The sequence below is a fragment of the Danio rerio genome, chromosome 12 (genome assembly GCF_049306965.1).
Source record: "Danio rerio strain Tuebingen ecotype United States chromosome 12, GRCz12tu, whole genome shotgun sequence".
Lineage (NCBI taxonomy): Eukaryota > Metazoa > Chordata > Actinopteri > Cypriniformes > Danionidae > Danio > Danio rerio.
In genome coordinates this window covers 31,611,788-31,630,454 of record NC_133187.1, presented here as the reverse complement: position 1 = coordinate 31,630,454, position 18,667 = coordinate 31,611,788, and the positions used below count along the sequence as shown (strand labels likewise).

Below are 18,667 nucleotides of genomic sequence, written 5' to 3'. Positions count from 1 at the left end.
TTCACACAATTAATTTAAATTCAGTTTACTTTAAACAGTAGCTATATTTCCCCAGTAACTGGCTCATTTCTTTTTTTTTTTTGTTCTACATAGCACAGTATGTTTTTTGTATTTATTTGTTTATTGGATAAACACATTTGAATCTATTTGTATTATTATCCATTATCCATTATTATACAATGCATTTATTTGCATTATCGGCAATAAAATATATATTTTTTTCTATTAAAACAATATTTTCTATAAAAAAAATCATTTTTATTTAAATAGGTCCCAACATTACACTCAAAATCCAAAAAAATTATTTTGTTAAAATTATAATTGATGTCCAACAGTGTGTGGCTTAATTGTAACACCCTGTTACAACTAACCCCGCTGTGTCATGTTTTCCTCAAAACTGGCTAGCAGTAACTGTGTGTTTTACATCTTTCAAAATGGTTTCATCTTTTAGCCTAGAAGACGGTGATTACAACAATATAAGATTTTACTAACATACTTTCACAGATTTTTTTAAAATAAAAAAATATCGACTATAATAAAAAATACTTTTATGCTGCAAAAATGGTTTCTCCTGTGTTTCTCATCCAAATTTAGCCGAATTGACTGCTGACACTGTGGTGAAAACCTCGGAAGCATGCCATGGTTAACCCTGAGCAAATACCTTAAAACTCTGTTACAATTTAACCCTGTGTTACTTTGTGCCCCGCACTCCCCTACTCAAAAAAAAAAGAAAAAGAAAAGATGGTTCTTTAAAGGTTTTTCTTGTACATTGTAATAGTTATTGTGATACTGTTTACAACCGTATTGTCCTTAAGAATCCTTTTATGCTGTAATGGTTCTTTATTTCCCGCCTTTTTGTTTTTCAAATCTGTAACTGACAACGCACCTGCAACTCATTAGTTGGCAGTGTCTGAAATTGCATACTTCCAGACTACAGTATGTTGTTGGTTAAAAACTGTATGCGACTTGAGTAATATGTCTAAATTTTTAGAATTTGAAAAACAGTATGTGATAAGCACACCGATGACCTACAACTTCCAGTGAGATTCTGAAATGCGCATCCAATGAATGCTATGCTATCCCATGATGCCGCGCGAGAGAATGAAATGGGAGTCATGTAGCGCAACTGATGCGGGTTGGTCACATTATAATTACAAATGGCAAATGTACACTACCTGAAAAAAGTCTAGTCACCTAAATTTTAACAACAAATAATACCTTGACTTCTAGCTGATCATTTGGTATCAGAAGTGGCTTATATAATAGGAAAATGCCTCTAAATTATGCTTATTTTACCAAAATAAAATATGATCATGCCTTGATTTTTATTAATTAAATTAGTAAGGTCTAACTTTGCATATAAAAAGTCTTGTCATTAAACAGAAATAATGTACAATATAGAATATGAAGTCATGATGCAGTGGAAAAATAATTAATACGAGTCGTACACTTTATCAAGATTTTTTGGGTTCATTTTCAATGCCTTCTACTTCATCTTATCTCAGACATGCTCAAAAATGTTAATTTCTGGCGACTGGGCTGGCCAATCCTGGAGCATCTTGACCTTCTTTGCTTTCAGGAACTTTGATGTAGAGGCTGAAGTATTAGAAGGAGAGCTATCCTGCTGAAGAATTTGCCCTCTCCTGTGCTTTGTAATGTAATGGGCTGTTGATGTTGCCATTCACTCTGCAGATCTCTCGCACGCTTCCATTCTGAATGTAACCCCAAAACATTTTTCCTTCACCAAACTTGACTGATTATGTGAGAATCTTGGCTCTATGAGGGTTCCAATAGGACATTTGCAGTATTTGTAATGATTTGGATGCAGTTCAACAGATGGTTCATCTGAAAAATGTACCCGCTGCCACTTTTCTGAATGATCAACTGAAAGTTATTATGTGTTGCTTTTACAACTGGGATCGACAACAAGACTTGTCAGAAAGTGTAGTATGTCCGAGTTCCATTTATACTACTTGCATTCATACTATATAGGACATACTTTTCTAACAGTTGAGTAGTAAGTTCATATTCAAATGTACTACCTACTTGAGGAGTAGGCAATTTCAAACTCAGCCCAGATTTTCTGGAGCTCAAGCATCAACACAGACTGTCAGCACTCTCTCAATTGGGGAGTTGTTTCTTAAAATGTTTATACTTTTTAACTTTCAAAATATGTTAAAAAATCATGTTTCCTACCAAGATTTAGTTTTCTTTATTTATTTTTTTTACAGAACATAACCAGTTCTGTTCACGTGAGGTTACTTTATCTTCATTAGGTAAGTGACAATTTTTTTTTTTTCACCCAAATGTTACTTATGTTTATGCATAGAAAAAGTGAACAAAAATATAACATACTGCATTATATATATTTTTACAGTAACTGTATGACATGGCATGAATTTTTGATACTTTTATCCACTATAAACTAATAAACAATTGATAGAGGCACACTTCAAACTCATTTGTGTATTTGAGATCTTACAGTATATCATCTGCAGAGAGCACTCAATGGTACTCAATTTTACTGAAATACTCAAGACATAAAGGTGCAAGAGGATTAGGAAGACATTTTACAGGAACTTGGTCTGCATTGTGTGTGTATATATGTCAAATTATTATTTTTTTTATTTGTTTGCTTGTTTTTTTTACTTAATTTATTTATTAATGTTTAATGTCAATTGTCATTTATTAATGTGTTCAGCTGATAAGTGTTATATGAGAACAATCAGTTTTATTACAAGTTCACATCAATAAAAAAATTTAAAAAACACCACAGTGACACCCAATACGAGAATTCATTAAATCAACATTAGAATTATTACAAATACTTTAAGGTCTATTATATCATTTTGAAAGCAAGGTTGATTTGATTTTTTTTTATATATTGAAGAGAATATTATAGACTTAAAACAATTCATAATCAACAAAAATATGTACCTATCTATATACACTAAAAATATCAAATTAAATTTAGCAGGTTTGAAATGGAGTGGGATGAAGTGTAATTATTATTTTCCCCATGCCATTGCCACATCTTTCCACATCATTCGTCTGTCACAAATTTCTACTTTTACATATTTCTTATTTCTTTTTTCATCCTTTTTTACATCTTTTACATATACAGTAGAAGTCAGAATTATTAGCCCCCTTTAAAATTTTGTTCTTTTTAAATATTTCCCAAATTATGTTTTAACACAGCAAAGAAATGTTCACAGTATGTCTAATAATATTTTTTTTTTTCGAAGAAAGTCTTATTTATTTTATTTCGGCTAGAATAAAAGCAGTTTTTATTTTTTTTAAAAACATTTTAAGGTCAAAATTTTTAGCCCCTTTGGTCACACTGATGGTCCGTTTGTTTAATTTAAGTTATATTGCATCTACATGCCAACGAATTCTTATTAGAATTTAAGTAGACTGTTGGGTTGGGGTTAGGGTTAGTGTAAGTTGACATGTACATGCTAAGTTTCTTATAGTCAGTTAAATGTATGTTGAAGGAGCAGTATCAACAGATGTTAAGAAAACAGTCTACTAATACTCAAATGGACCATCAAAATACAGTGTTACCACGCTTTTAAGCTATTTTTTTTTGATAGTCTACAGAACAAGCCACTGTTATACAATAATTTGCCTAATTACTCTAACCTGCCTAGTTAACCTAATTAACCTAGTTAAGCTTTTATATGTCACTTTAAGCTGTATAGAAGAATCTTGAAAAATAACTAGTCAAATATTATTTACTGTCATCATGACAAAGATAAAATAAATCAGTTATTAGAAATGAGTTATTAAAACTATTATGTTTAGAAATGTGTTGAAAAAATCTGCTCTCTGTTAAACAGAAATTAGGAAAAAAAAAAAAAAAAAAGAGGGCTAATAATTCTGACTTCGACTGTACATTTAACTCATTATGGGTAAATTTCCTTATCTTTATGGACCCTTAGAAAAAATGTGTTTATTTACCACCTAAAGGGGGGTCTGCTAATGTTACAAGCCAAAAAACTCTAATATGATAGTGTTTAAAATCCAATTTTTACAATTAATTTCTGTAATGACATCTATAACTGCACAGTTGACTCTTTACACAATAAACAACCCTAACACTTTACCCATATCCCACTTCACCAGCAGAAAGTGTTTTGAAATACATGAAAATTTTACATAGAAGTGATACTGTATTTTCAAAAGTACAGTGGTAATGACATTCTCATGTCATTATACTGCACTGACAATTGTTTTTCCTAAGATGTATGACACACACACACAATTTCTTATCCACTTACCAATGAGCCCTGAATATGCCAGCAGACAGTCAGCATAGTTTTCCTTCAGACACCCTGATATCGAGCGGGCCTCAGGTTGACAGTTAGTGAGGAAGTCAGCTAAACGAGATCTGCAAAAAAATTAAGCAGGAATGAACACGATTCCATAAAGTACATCTCATTAAAAAGACTCAGCATAAAGGTGACAGCCCGGCAGTCCTATTACTGTTACCATCTCTCCTCAGACACCGTCTTCCCCACGGACACTTCTTCTGGTTAAATAATTAACTCGCTGGAAAAGTATAGTGAACATCCCAGCACTTTACTTCTTACTCAGTGACATGTTACACAAGCAGTCTTTCATCCTACCTGCAGATGTAGTTGGTCTTGCAGGAGGCTTGCAAGGAGAGACAGTTGGGCTTTTCCTTGTCCTCGTAGGAGCAGGCTGGCACGATGGTCTGACGTCTGCGCTCGGAGCAAGCCGAATGATCCCCGGAGGGGCAGGAGCAGAAAAGCATGCCATAGCTATGCTTCGGTGGCACCTTGTCGAAGAACTGCCGCAGGGCCTTGTGGCACTTGCGCTTGTTACACACTTCAGTAGTGGAGACTCGACTGGTGCAGGGGCTGATGTACAAGGAGCGGTACTTCTTACATGTGTCATTCAGGTTGCAGGCCTTGGCAGCATTCAGGCAGTTGTTGTCCTTGGTAAAGGCCGCTTCACCTATGCAGGCAGAGAGAGAGAGAGAGAGAGAGAGAGAGTTACAAACACTACTGGCTGATTTTACTGATGCGAGTGTTGTAAATGTCAGAGAACACTAGCTGAGAGTGGGGCAACTGTTGACCTTTTAGGACTGTGATCGTCCTTTGGCTAAAGTCGTGCCGAACGTGTTCACAGAACTAGAGGCCATGCGTCATCCAGCATGTGGTCTGTGTGAGAGCAACAATACTACTAATTAATATTGACAAGTATGTATTTAAAGTACTAGAAGTTCTCCTGACACAGCTTGATATGAAGATGTACAGTTGAAGTCAGAATTGTTAGCCCTCCTGAATTAAATCTGCTGAATATTTCTTTTCATAATTTACGTTTAAGGAAGAGTATTTTCACCACATTTCTAAACATAACAGTTTTAATAACTGAATTGTTTTATCTTTGTCATGATGACGGTACACAATATTTTACTAAACATTTTTCAAGATACTAGTTTTCACAGGTGGGCTAATAATTATAACTGTAACTGAGGCCAGCTTAGTAGAAGCAAGAAACATAGATCTGAGTCCCGCTCAGAGTTTGGCAAGTAGAACCAGAAGGGTTACACTGCTGCCATTTCCTCAAACGTAAGAGAGGTTTAGTAAGGTGAGTATAAGAAATGCTATTTAATAGGAAAAAGCATTTTTCTCCTAATTAGGGGTTCAATTGGTGTTGTGACCCTTATTGCTAGATTGGTTCCGTAACCCTGATGTGAGTGAGGTTTACAGCGTTGAGTCTACAGGAGGCTGACTAGTATGAGCAAAGTAAGTTAACCTCACTCCACCGGCCTCTAGAGCAGTGGTGGGCAAACTTTTTAGACCCGAGGGCCAGATCAAGTTTTGCAAACCAAGTGAAGGGCCACATGTCAAATCCTTCAAAAAAGAACTTTTATTTATAGTGGCAGTATGCATAAAACATGTAATATCGGACAGAAACATGTCACATTTACACAAAACAAATGTTTTTAACTATTATCAATGTTACAAGTCAATTGAATTTGCACTGCTATTTATATTGATCATCACTTATCAATCATGATAAAACAATAAAATAATCTCTTATAAACTATAATAATAATAATAATAATAATAATAATGTAATAATGCGCATTGGGTGTGATCTGCCCCTTAGGTTGTAGTCTTTAAAAACAGCAATACTTTCTTGGCATATTAGACCTACTGCTTACTGTCCGATATTGGTGAAGAAGTATTTTGTTGTCCATTCTTCACCCTTACTCATTTTCCATTCCTTTGCCTGACTTATTTTCAGTCATTAAATTCAGGCATTTTAATATTCGAAAGTGTGTTCTAATTCTACTGATTCTACTACCATGAAATGGCAATACCTTGTATTGCATTAGTAATTTACTAATTCTAAAACCAAACCATTACTCAGAAGCAGCATTTTAAAATCTCCCTCGCGGGCCGGATGACAGTGTTCAGCGGGGCGTAGTTTGCTCACCTCTGCTTTAGAGTATGTGGTCTTTAGTATCCTTGTTAGCGCGCTTTCATCAACTTGAATTCCACTCACACTTAAAGAGCTAGTACAAAAAAGTAATTTTAGTAAGCCATAGACTGATTACATTAAAAGTGTGAGCATTACTTCTGCATTAAAATCACTATATATTACTGCATTTACAGTTTAAAACTTGCTTTATATCATAAATTTGTTAGAAGGTCCAACGCGCAGTTCTTTGTTTAAGTCTTAAATCATAGTGATCATGTTTTCTCCAACTATACACTTTTTGTCCCGATTCACTCTATCTGCTTTTCCACCCTTATGTAATGCCACTGCTATATAATATAAATAAGGTTAGTCTGAATGATAATTTGATGTATTATGCCCGCCATGTTGACAGTATCAGTTATGTAGCCTAATTGTCATTCACAAATCCTCTCCTGCAGCCCCACATATGTGTAGTCCATCTTGTTTGTATATAATTTGGTACATTTTATCCTCAAATACTATGAAATCATGCTAAAATTTGAGAGCATACTGATTTTCACCTAATCTGTACAATGGAAAACGAATCTCTTTGTGCTTCCACACACAGCAAGACTGGCTTAACCAATGATGCATGCCTGGAATGGAGCCATTTGCTTAACAAGCCAATCGCAGAATGTCCAGGAAACAGTGGCTTTCTTATTTATAACACTTATAACACACAGAACTTATAACACTTCTATTTTTTGTGTGTATATAATGTATGTACAGTTAGAGTCAGAATTATTAGTCTCCCTTTAATTTTTTTTCTTTTTAAAATATAAGGCAATTAAAAAAACATTTTAAGGACAAAATTATTAGCCCCTTTAAGCTATATATTTTAGATAGTCTACAAAACAAACCATCATTATACAATAACTTGCCTACTTACCCTAACCTGCCTAGTTAACCTAATTAACATAGTTAAGCCTTTAAATGTCATTTTAAGCTGTATAGAAGTGTCTTGAAAAATATCTAGTCAAATATTATTTACTGTCATCATGGCAAAGATAAAATAAACCAGTTATTAGAAATGAATTATTAAAACTATTATGTTTAGAAATGTGTTGAAAAAATCTACTCTTCGTTAAACAGAAATTGGGGGAAAAAATAAACAGGAGGGCTAATAATGCAGGGGGGCTAACAATTCTGACTTCAACTGTATATACAGTACAATATCATCATTAATTCAAGGCATCATCATTACTCAATGATATATTATCATTACTTGATGAGATATACAGATATACTGTATATCATCATTACTCCTATTCTAAAGTCACGTGATATATCAGAAATCATTCTAATTTGCTGCTCAAGTGACATTATTGTTATCAATGTGCAAACACTAGTGCTGCATAATAATCATAATAATAACGTTTTAAAAAAGAAGCAATTGTTACTAGCACTAAATATTCTACATACAAGCTTATCAACACATCACAAATTCATTACGTGTGTGAAAGTAGAAACAAAACGACTATTTTTTTTTTAATTTGTGTTTGTTTCTTCAACAGATCCCACACATAATGCCTGAAGCACAAGACTCTTTTAACCCATTTCCAACCAAGAACCGACATCCTGTAGAGCACTGCAATCAAGCATCTAAACACGATTTTATTTTTGTTTAACGTTCAAATGTTTTTGCCTCAAGAACTTCTCTCTCAGCTTCTCCTTTTGTTCCCTTGCTCTCTATCTACACGGCATTCAAGTCTCCTGAACAAACAACCTCAGGTGAATCCTACACTCTCACACATGAATAAGTTCACAACCCTGAAACTCTGTTTGCCTTTTATTTCTCTTCTCTAAGCTGTCTGCTTGCTTTCACACATTTCTTCAAGAACACTTACGATGACAGACTCTTCAGCTATAGAGAAAAAACAATATTAGAATTCCCTGTATGTTGTGCTGAGCATTAGATAGAGAGCTTTGATCATGCACAATGACCGCTCTTAAAGTGTATTTTTGATGACTATCTGAATCTGCACACCATTTGTGTAAAATTAATCATTTTGATTACACAGTTATGAAAAATAATTAGAGTCCACTTGCAGCTAATCTAGATTTATTGGATGTGGGTTTCATATTACATTATATGTGTTCATATTAGTTTTCCTCTTTTTAGGTTTGATAACATATCTTCCAAATATCCAAAAATAATATTGTTGTTTAGAGCATTTTAAATAATAATAATTGGACAGAATAATTAATGTTTTTATATGTTGCAATTGAAAATAGTTTTTTAGGAATATAATATTGTTGATTATTCAATAAGATATTTTGAAGAATGTTGGAAACCAGTAATCATTGACACCTATAGGAAAACAAATATGGTGGTCAGGGGGGAGTAAATGATGACAGAATTTGAATTTCCATTTTTGTTTTCAAAATGTTCATGATCCCTTTAAATCTTCTGAAGTTTTGGTATTCTGTTGTTAAAAATGAATATAAACGTCTAAAAACATGGCACCTTTTTTGTTATAAATATAAATAAATCACAAATCCAGAGAAATTAATGCCATTTCTTCCAAAATTCTATTGTCATTTAGAGTATTTAAAATAATAATTGGACAGAATAATATTTTTGTATGTTGCAGTTGAAAATCAGCATATTTTTTACTGAATTTAGCATTGTTAATTGTTAAAGAAGATATTTTAAAGGATGTTGGAAACCAGTAACCATTGACACCTATAGAAAAACAAATATGGTAGTCATTGAAACAATCGAGGGGGAGTAAATGATGACATCATTTTAATTTCCATTTTTGTTTTCAAAATATTGATGGTCCCTTTAAATCTTCTGAAGTTTTGGTATTCTGTTGTCCAAAATGAAAATGAATGTCTGAAAACATGGCACTATTTTTGTAATAAATACAAATAAATCATAAATCCAGAGAAATTAGGAACTTTAAAAGTGCTCACTTGGTTCAAAATATGTATGGAGAGGGAATAAAACATAAATAAAACATGATGAAAAAATATTTCTTAATATTAATTATGCAGAAAGAATGTGCCACGTACTGTAGCAAGATTACGTAATTCTGATTGGTGTATGTTTTATGCATTACTATTAAATATTGGTTGTCATATATTTCACATTCTACAAATATGTTTAAATAGAAAAATCAATGTTTAAAAAAAAATCATTTAAATAATAATTATTTAATGAGCCCCTATTATGAGTTTTTGAAAATAAACCTTCCCTGCAGTGTTTAACACAGCTCTAAGTGAATGAAAACATCCAGCTGAGGGTTAAATCTGAAAGTGCACCGTATTTAAAACTATTGATTCTTCAATGAAATAGTCGACTCAAGAGTCGAACAAGTGAATCGTGTTGGGTTTGGATCTTTTGCCTGAACGCATGGACCTTGATACGGTACATCACCAAATACAGTATGAAGTGCTGGATCCGGTAAAACATGAACACGTTTTTTCTTTCAGACACTAGCGTAGCGCAGGGAATCACGGGACTAATCATGACACAAAAAGAGATTTGGCTGTGGGGAATAAAGGGTTAAAGTTCATTTTCACAACAATACCACAGTATAGCCAACCACGTGCAGTGTTTGTTCCTGTCATTTTTCCCATTTTTGATACAGAAACCTATGCTGCAATCTGGGATTCATCCACTGTTTGCTGTTAAAGAAAGGAGCAACAAAGACTATTATGTATTGGAGTTTGTCAGTAACTGTTACAGTTTGGACCAGTTTCTCCTCCAGATCATGTAAGTGTGATTAAAATTGTTGCCTCGTTTTGTGTAGTTTGCAAAATATGTATTTAATTGTGTGTTGTAACTCGTTCCACGCGGCTTGTAATAGTTTATCTATTTCAGATCAGTGCTTGTACTGTATCTCTCAGGTTAAATCTTTATGGGGCTGTTCAAGTATTGCGTCCAAAACCACGTTGCCATTTGTCATTGCTATGGCCACCATCAGCTGTTCCTCACACGTGCAGCAGAGTCAATTTTCAAAATTGTTTTGACTTTTGCCACTGTGTGGATTAACACTGAATGTGTGTCATTGTGATTACTTGGGGTTAGGTTTAAGAATAGTGTAATATGCTGGTATTTAACAGCATTGCTTTAATGCATTCCTGCATTGGGATCTCACCATCTCACGCTGAACCCAGTCGACCAATCACAACAGACTGGGTCATCGGACCATTCACAGCAGTTTATTCGCTGAACGAATCATACGTGAGTCATTGGCATATTTAGGTAAAAATAAATGCATATTATAAAACAATGAGAGTGTTTTTTTTAACATTGCATGCATATCATAATATGGGCACTTTAATAATGCCAAAATACCTTTGACCAATCAAAATCAACTATCAAGTGAGGCATGTAATGAGTGAGGATATTTTTCTTTTTGTTAATGGTGACTCAACGTTCTTTCCTCTCTACTGCTTCTCGCATCAGTAACTCAGCGTTTATTTATTTATTTATTTTTGGTTTGTTTTTTAAATGTGCTGCAGCCCTTGCATGTGCATGGAAGGCTGCATTTTGCAATTATGTGTTTTGATGAGGAATTTGTGCTTATTGTGGGCTTTCGTGAGCTGCTAGGATGTGATTAAATTTGAACGCAGCCTCGATCCTTGAGGTTAATCACCTATTACAAAAGCCATTACTTACGTTTGACAAGCACGTTGACATGAGGCTGAAGGTTGCTGGAGGGATGTTTAATAGTTGATTAGAAGTTGCAGTCATGTTCATATTCTACACTGATCCCTCAGCCTCGTTTATAAACAACGCAATATTCATTTATTATGGTACATCATTAAAATAACGATGGCTACTCTACAAGCACAGGACTGCTGTGACATTTAATGGCTGGAAAAACATATCAGACTAAGTGTCAGCTATTATATTATATTATATTATATTATATTATATTATATTATATTATATTATATTATATTATATTATATTATATTATATTATATTATATTATATTATACAACCCCAAATCACAAAAAGTTGGAACAGTTTGGAAAATGTGGAAATTTATGGAAAGTATTGATTTCCAAATTTACTTCTCAAAAACAAACACAAAATATTTCATGTTTTGTCTGGTCAAGTTCATTTCAATTGTATATATACATCCTTTCCTGTCATTCAGACCTGCAAAACATTCCAAAAAAACAGGAGCAATTTAGGGCTAGTAATCAGGTGACTTGGTTAAATGATGTGATTTGAAGCAGGTGATGTCAACAGGTGATTGTAATTATAATTTGGTACAAAAGCAGCATCCAAGAAAGGGTAGTCCTTTAGGAGCAAAGATGGGCAGAGGATACGTGAAAATTATTGAAATGATTAAACACAATGTTCCTCAAAGACAGATAGGAAGACATTTACTGTTGATATTTCACCTTCAATAGTGCAATAAGTAGTAAAACTATTCAAGGAATCAGGAGAAATATCAATGCGTAAAGGACAAGGGTATAAGCCTAAGCTGAACAACCGTCATCTCCGATCCCAAGAATCATCATTTATCTATAGATCATTTCAATTTGGTCATGTCATTGGCTCATGAACATTTCTTGCTTGTTATCAAACAATTTCATTACTGTAACAAGAGGCAATTCAATCACAACTTATTGTTAAAATGGCTGTCATAATATTATTTATCAATATGTGGCTTTTTTTGGATTCTTGGAAGCTATAGAAATTAAAAATGTAAAACAGGAAATGCATTGAGACCATTATTTTTATTTGCATCCCTCAAAATGATCTATAAGCGATATCAACACATAGGCTCAGAACTACTTTGGCAAACCTTTGTCAAGTACCACAATGCGTAGTAACATCCACAAATGCCAGTTAAAACTATACTGTCCCAAAAGGAAGCCCTAAGTTAACAGTGTCCATAAGCCCCGTCGACTTCTCTGGGCTTGGAGGCATCTGGGATGGACCATCACACAGTAGAAACATTTACTGTGGTCAGTCGAATCATTATTTCAGGTATTTTTTGGGACAAATAGATGCCGTGTGCTCTGAACCAAAGAAGAAAGGATCATCCAGACTGTTACATCTAAAAATCAGGGTCTGTGATGGTATGCGGTTGTGTCAGTGCATTAGGCAATTGGTAACTTGCACTTCTGTGATGGCACCATTAAGGCTGCCTTCTTTTCCAGGGACGTCCATGGGTATTTCAACAAGACAATGCAAAACCACATTCTGCACACATTAGAATGTGTATACAGAAGAGTATAAAGGTACTTGACTGGCCTGCCTGCAGTCCCGGCCTGTCCCCAATAAAGAATTTGTGGTGCATTTTGAAGCGAAAAATCCAACAATGTTCTGTTGCCCACCTTAAGACTTTAAAGTGAAAAAATTAAACACTTTGTGTCTTTAGTCCCTAAATGTATTTTAAGTGTTCTGAACAGGAATGGCTTTATTACAAAGTGGTAAAAACTTTACTGTTACAACTTATTTTGAAATGTGTTGCAAGAACCAAAATTGGACTACTAGTCTATTAAAAGAAGAAAAGAAAAATCACGAGGAACAAACTAAATGATGTGCTGTTGTATTGTCTGCAATGAAAAACAAGTCAGTTTATTTATTATTATTATTATTTTTGCGTTTTCCATACTGTCCTAACTGTTTATGATTTGATATTGTATTATAATTATATTCATACTTTTCTTTCTTTCTTTCTTTCTTTCTTTCTTTCTTTCTTTCTTTCTTTCAGAAGTCAGATATGCTTTCTGTTTTTCTTTTCTGACTTCCTTTGATTTATGAATGACATGACTGCACCCTATCAAGTCTTTTTCTTTTATTTGTATTTCAGTTTCCACTAAGAAAAATTTCCAAAATTTCTTAGTTTGCATCCTTCTTTTCATATATCTTTTCTTTTTGCTTCATTCTTCCATACGTTTCCGACTTACTTTTTGTTTCCTTGTTTTATTTTCTTCCATTTCTTCTTCCTCTGTAATTTCTTTGTTTTCTATCCTCGTGATTTTTCATTCCTTTGATTTTCTTCTTTCCTTCAATCCTTCCTTACTTCTATGCTCATCATTTATGTGTTTATGCTTCCTTCTGTTCACCTTGCCTTTATTATTTGGATGTTCTTTCAGTTTACATTTGTTCAATATTGTTTACTAACGTTTCACTAAATTCATTACTAACGTTCTTCAAGTCCCTTAATCCCATATTTTAGAACTCATTCATTCGTTTTCCTTCAGCTTAGTCCCTTTATTAACCTGGGGTGGCCACAGCAGAATGAACCACCAACTTATCCAGCAAATGTTTTATGCAGCAGATGCCCTTCCAGATGCAACCAAACACTGGGAAACACCCATACACTCTTGCATTCACACTCATACACTACGGCTAATTTAGTTTACCCAATTCACTTAAAGCACATGTCTTTGGACTGTGGGGAAAACTAGAGCACCTGGAGGAAACCCATGCAAACACAGGAAGAACATGCAAACTCCACACAAAAATGCTAACTGTCCCAGCCAGGACTTGAACCAGTGACCTTTTTCCTGTGAGGCGATCGTGCTACCCACTGAGCCATCGTGAAGCCTACACTTTATAATATTATATAAAATATTATATAAAACTTTTTTTTTATATATAAATTTTTGAAAAATAGGTTGTTTCATTCCAATTTTGGTTAACTAATACTGTTATATACGGTAAAAAAATGCTGTTTTTCCAAATTGGGGTTCAAACAGAGGCATTGCCATATCCTTATGCCTGTAGATAATGTAATTGTTTTTTTTTCCCCTCAGTGCATTGAGTGTGTGTATATAATGACCTCAGCTTATGCTCTCCAGTGTCTTTTGTTTGCCAGAGGCTACTTGGACTGCGATCCTGGCTGTGTGCGATTCAGAGTGCTCCAGTGTGCCATCAAATAATGAGCAACTGTGTTGTGTGTGTGTTGATGCGGCCTTGTGCTCAGGCAGCAGAGCTCTGTTGTTTATTGCTCTTTGAGTGCAGGAGAATAATAAGTGAGTCTTCAGTCTCTTCCTTAAGTGGCCTGAGAGATTGGGAGCTGCAGACACAGAAAGTGCTGATGGCAGAGACCTGGAGCTTTTCTGCCGGATGCTTAATAATCTCACAGCTTTCCTCCAATCCAATAAAAACACATGCCACTGCAGCAAATCAAATCATACCAGTACTCAACCTCCATAATTGATCTCCACTCTGTGTTGCTCTGCATCTGCTGCTGCTCCCTCTCTCAGTCTCTCTCTTTCTCTCTCTCTCTCTGTCTCTGCCATCTGCACACTCTCGCTTTCTTCTAGCCTTTTCATCCATCTCTGTTCATTTCCCCACACTTTTCTTTCATTCTTCCTGCTGCCATGCTTGCTTTCTTCTTCATGCCTTCTCTTTCCCTTTTCCTTACTCTAATTTATTTTTTTCCCATTTTCTCTTGAAAACATCCTTTCCTTTTTTTTTCTTTATTTCTGAATTTTTTTGCATTTTTTTATTTATTTAACAGGGACAATGCTCATTAATAAACAGTAGAACTGTATATAAGCCAGAGTTAGCCACAAGGGCTAATTTTCATCTGTTGCCCCATGCCAGATTTTAAAAAGGCAACCTAAAATCAAAAAACACATCATCACAGATACAAAAACAGTAAAAGTTACACAGGACAAAGGGATAAAACATGTAATAAGAATTTCTTAAAATGTTAGTCAAAAGAATTACACTTGATTACAAATTTGATTTGCTTTCAGCCATTTCTTGTACTTGTACTTTAATGTTGAATAATTTGTAACACCCCTTAAATCCATAGGAAGTATGTTTCAGAAATGACTGGCCCTAACTGAGAAGACTGATCATGCAAAATTTGTATGCCTACTGCAAAGCACAGTCTCCCCTGGTAACAAATCGCGTTGCTTGACCATTATTATTCTTGTTTGTCACAAACTCACATAATGGAGGAGGAGCATTTCCATTTAAAATTGTAAAAATCATACAAGCGTCAGCCAAATATTTTATATTATCAAAGCTCAATAAATAGTGTTTTTGTATTATATTACAATCATGATACCTAATAGTCTTCTAAACAAGTCTTTAAGTGCCTGTTTATAAAGTGATTCAACTGATTTTAAAACTGTTTTACTGGTGTGTGACCAAGTAGTAAGAGAATATTTAATATAAGTAAAAATCATGAAGTGCATAAAAAGTTTTGCTGCTTCTTTAGTCAAGTAAGGTCATTGATGCCTAAAGTTGGCCAGATTAAATGTAACAATTTTAGTGACCTTCTTGGCATGCTTTTGAAATGTCAATAATGAATCTAAAATTTGACCATCCTTCTTTCTTTCTTTCTTTCTTTCTTTCTTTCTTTCTTTCTTTCTTTCTTTCTTTCTTTCTTTCTTTCTTTCTTTCTTATTATTCCAATTTGTTTTTTATTTCTATTTTACGTTCTGAAAATTGCAAAAAAACTAGAGTTACCATGAGGTAAGATTTGCTTGTTCTTAATTTTTTTCCCCCAGTTTTTTTCCATTTTTCCTGCATGTATTTTCCCTTCATTTCTTTTTTTTCCCTTTCTTTCAGTTTTCCTTTTTTTATTTTATCTCTGTATATTTTATTTTTTGTCATTCGTCTTGTATCTCCTAATTTCTTCTTTCTCTTTGCTTCCCTCTTTTCCCTTCTTGCTGTATTTTTCTTTATTTTACTACTTTCATTCATTCTTTTATTTTTCCGTTTACTTTCTTTTTATGCTCTTTCTTCATTGTTCCTCCTTAATATCCTTTCACTTTCCTTATAAAATAATTTCACCTGATTTTCTTTTTTCTCACTTGTTTAATTAATTTAAGGGGCAGCGCGGAGGCACAGTGGGTGGCATAATTACCTCACAGCAAGAAGGTCGCTGGTTTGAGTCCTGGCTGAGTCAATTGGCAAATTTGGCATTTTGTGTTTGCATGTTTTCCCTGTGTTCACGTGGGTTTCCTCCGGGTGCTCCGGTTTCCCACACAGTTCCAAGACATGTGGTATAGGTGAATTGAATAAGCTAAATTGTTTGTAGTGTAAGTATGTAAATGAGTGTGTATGGATGATTCCCAGTGATGGGTTGCAGCTAGAAATGCATTGGCGGCTTTAAAAAATGCTGGATAAGTTGGTGGTTCATTCCGCTGTGGTGACCCCAGATTAATAAAGGGACTAAGCCGAAAAGAAAATGAATAAATAATTAATTTAAACTTTCTATCTTTCTTTCTTTCTTTCTTTTTTCTTCTTTTTTTTTTTTTTTTTGCAATTAGAGCATTTTAAAATAACGTTTCTAATCAAATTCCCCCTCAATTACATTATCTGGTCTATTCTATTTTTATAGCACTGTTTGTGTTCTCAATTTTAGAGCAGAAAAACAAACATTGGAGAAACTTCAGTTAAACATAAACTGAGAACTCCATTAAGTCTCATGAGCTGTGAAAGAGCAATAAAATTTCTCTTTGCGTAGTTCAAACTATAGGGCAATTCTTCTAAGAAATGAAGCTAATGAGTCGACCAGACCGGAACCTTTCATCAATTAATGAAAATGCCGTCGCAGCACAATGAGGGTTTGTGAGAAGATGAACCCTCTCTGACCATCTCAGGGCTCTTAAATAAAGAGAGAACTGCTAGTTAAACAACAGTGTGAGCTCTGTGTAAAAAGACTATCCGCTTAAACGGCTGTCCAGGGACCTTTAATGGCCCTCTGAAGTGATGCCTGCCAATGGCTGAACTCTAGAGCAGTGCTTTAAGGGAATTAACCAGTCCAATTGATATTTGAAAATATCCAGTGGATGCAGAGTCTATTGATTTATTGATGGGTGTCTCTTACCCAAAAGGAATTAATGAACGCGCTGATCCGTGTATGTTTACAGAGCTGATCCATCTGGAGCCGAAGCAGCTCTCCATGAAAAGAGCGGCAGTTGGAAGAAGCGTCCATCAAGCGACTGACGAGGTGAAAAGCTGAACATCTTTATAATAAAAATTTACATTAGCTGACTTTCTCTTCAGTGATCATGCAATCAAATGTCTTCAAGATGAGGATGAAATGATAGCTGGCTTCGCAAACACGCTTTCAATTAACTTCCTCTCGGTGCGTAGTCCTTAGTCAAACAAGCATGGATATGTTGCTTCATCAAGCAGTATTTTTGTAGTAAAATAACAAATATTTAAATGTCAGACCTGCTGTGTGTTGGTGATATTAATCCAATATCAATAGTGGTAACTTACCTGGAGTAATTATTTACATCTAAAAATATATAATTATATTTTGATGGCAAAATTATTAGCCCTTTTGTCTGTTTTTTATTACTTTTTATCCATATCCTGAGTGATGTTTAATGGTAAGTAAATGTTCACAGTATTTTCCATATTTTTATTTGATTCTGAAGAAAGTCTTATTTGTTTTTAAATTTTTTAAAACAATTTTTAAGCTCAATATAAATAGCCCCTTTAAGAAATTTATTTTATTAGTTGGTTACAGAAAAAAATCACTGTTGTTCATTTGCTTTATTAACCGAACTTGCAGATTTAACCTAATTAACCTATGGCCCAATCTCAATTGCACCCCTTACTCCTTTCCCTTACCTTTACCCCTTGTTTTACGCTATCAAGTGATGTAATGTGTATATACAGCACATTTATTGTGTATGGCAATACACCCAAAGCACTTTACAGTCATGAGGGAGGTCTCTCCACACCACCAACAGTGTGCGCCCACTTGGATGATGCGACGGCAGGACAATGGCGCCGGTGCGCTCACAATACACCAGCTATAGGTGCAGTGGAGAGAGAGTGATAGAGGCAATTCTGTGGATCAGGGTTGATTGTGAGGTCAAGATGGATAAGGGTCGATGGAGGGAATTTGGCCAGGACACCAGGGTTACTCCCCTACTCTTTACGAGAAGTGCCATGACCACAGAAAGTCAGGACCTAGGTTTAATGTCTCATTCGAAAGATGGTGCTGACTAACAGTATAGTGTGCCCTTCACTTTATTGGGGCATTGGGACTCACACAGACCGCAGGTTGTGTGCCCCCTGCTGGCCTCACTAACACCACTTCCGACAGCAACCTTGTTTTCCTACCATCCAGGTACAGACCAGGCTCAGTCCTGCTTAGTTTCACTGAGTCTTGGTGATATGGCTGTGAGTTCTCTTTAGCCTGAAGGTGTAGGGCTAAAAGGAATAGATTGATAGACCTTGAAACTGAGATTTTCCAGGACCACACTC

The 18,667-nt window shown here is 34.7% G+C and overlaps 1 protein-coding gene and 1 long non-coding RNA gene across 2 annotated transcripts in view; one reads left to right on the top strand and one right to left on the bottom strand.

Moving 5' to 3' along the window:
• Positions 1–9,386, top strand: part of LOC141376818 (uncharacterized) — a 45,932-nt gene extending 36,546 nt beyond the window's left edge. Inside the window, exons 7-8 of the long non-coding RNA XR_012388047.1 lie at positions 2,232–2,276; positions 8,010–9,386. This is a non-coding gene — a long non-coding RNA (uncharacterized lncRNA). The remainder of the gene's footprint in view (positions 1–2,231; positions 2,277–8,009) is intronic.
• gfra1b (gdnf family receptor alpha 1b) overlaps positions 1–18,667 on the bottom strand; it is a 54,618-nt gene that overhangs the window by 12,244 nt on the left and 23,707 nt on the right. Inside the window, 2 exon segments of the mRNA NM_131731.1 lie at positions 4,281–4,390; positions 4,629–4,980. Coding sequence (NP_571806.1) covers positions 4,281–4,390; positions 4,629–4,980 — 462 coding nt within the window.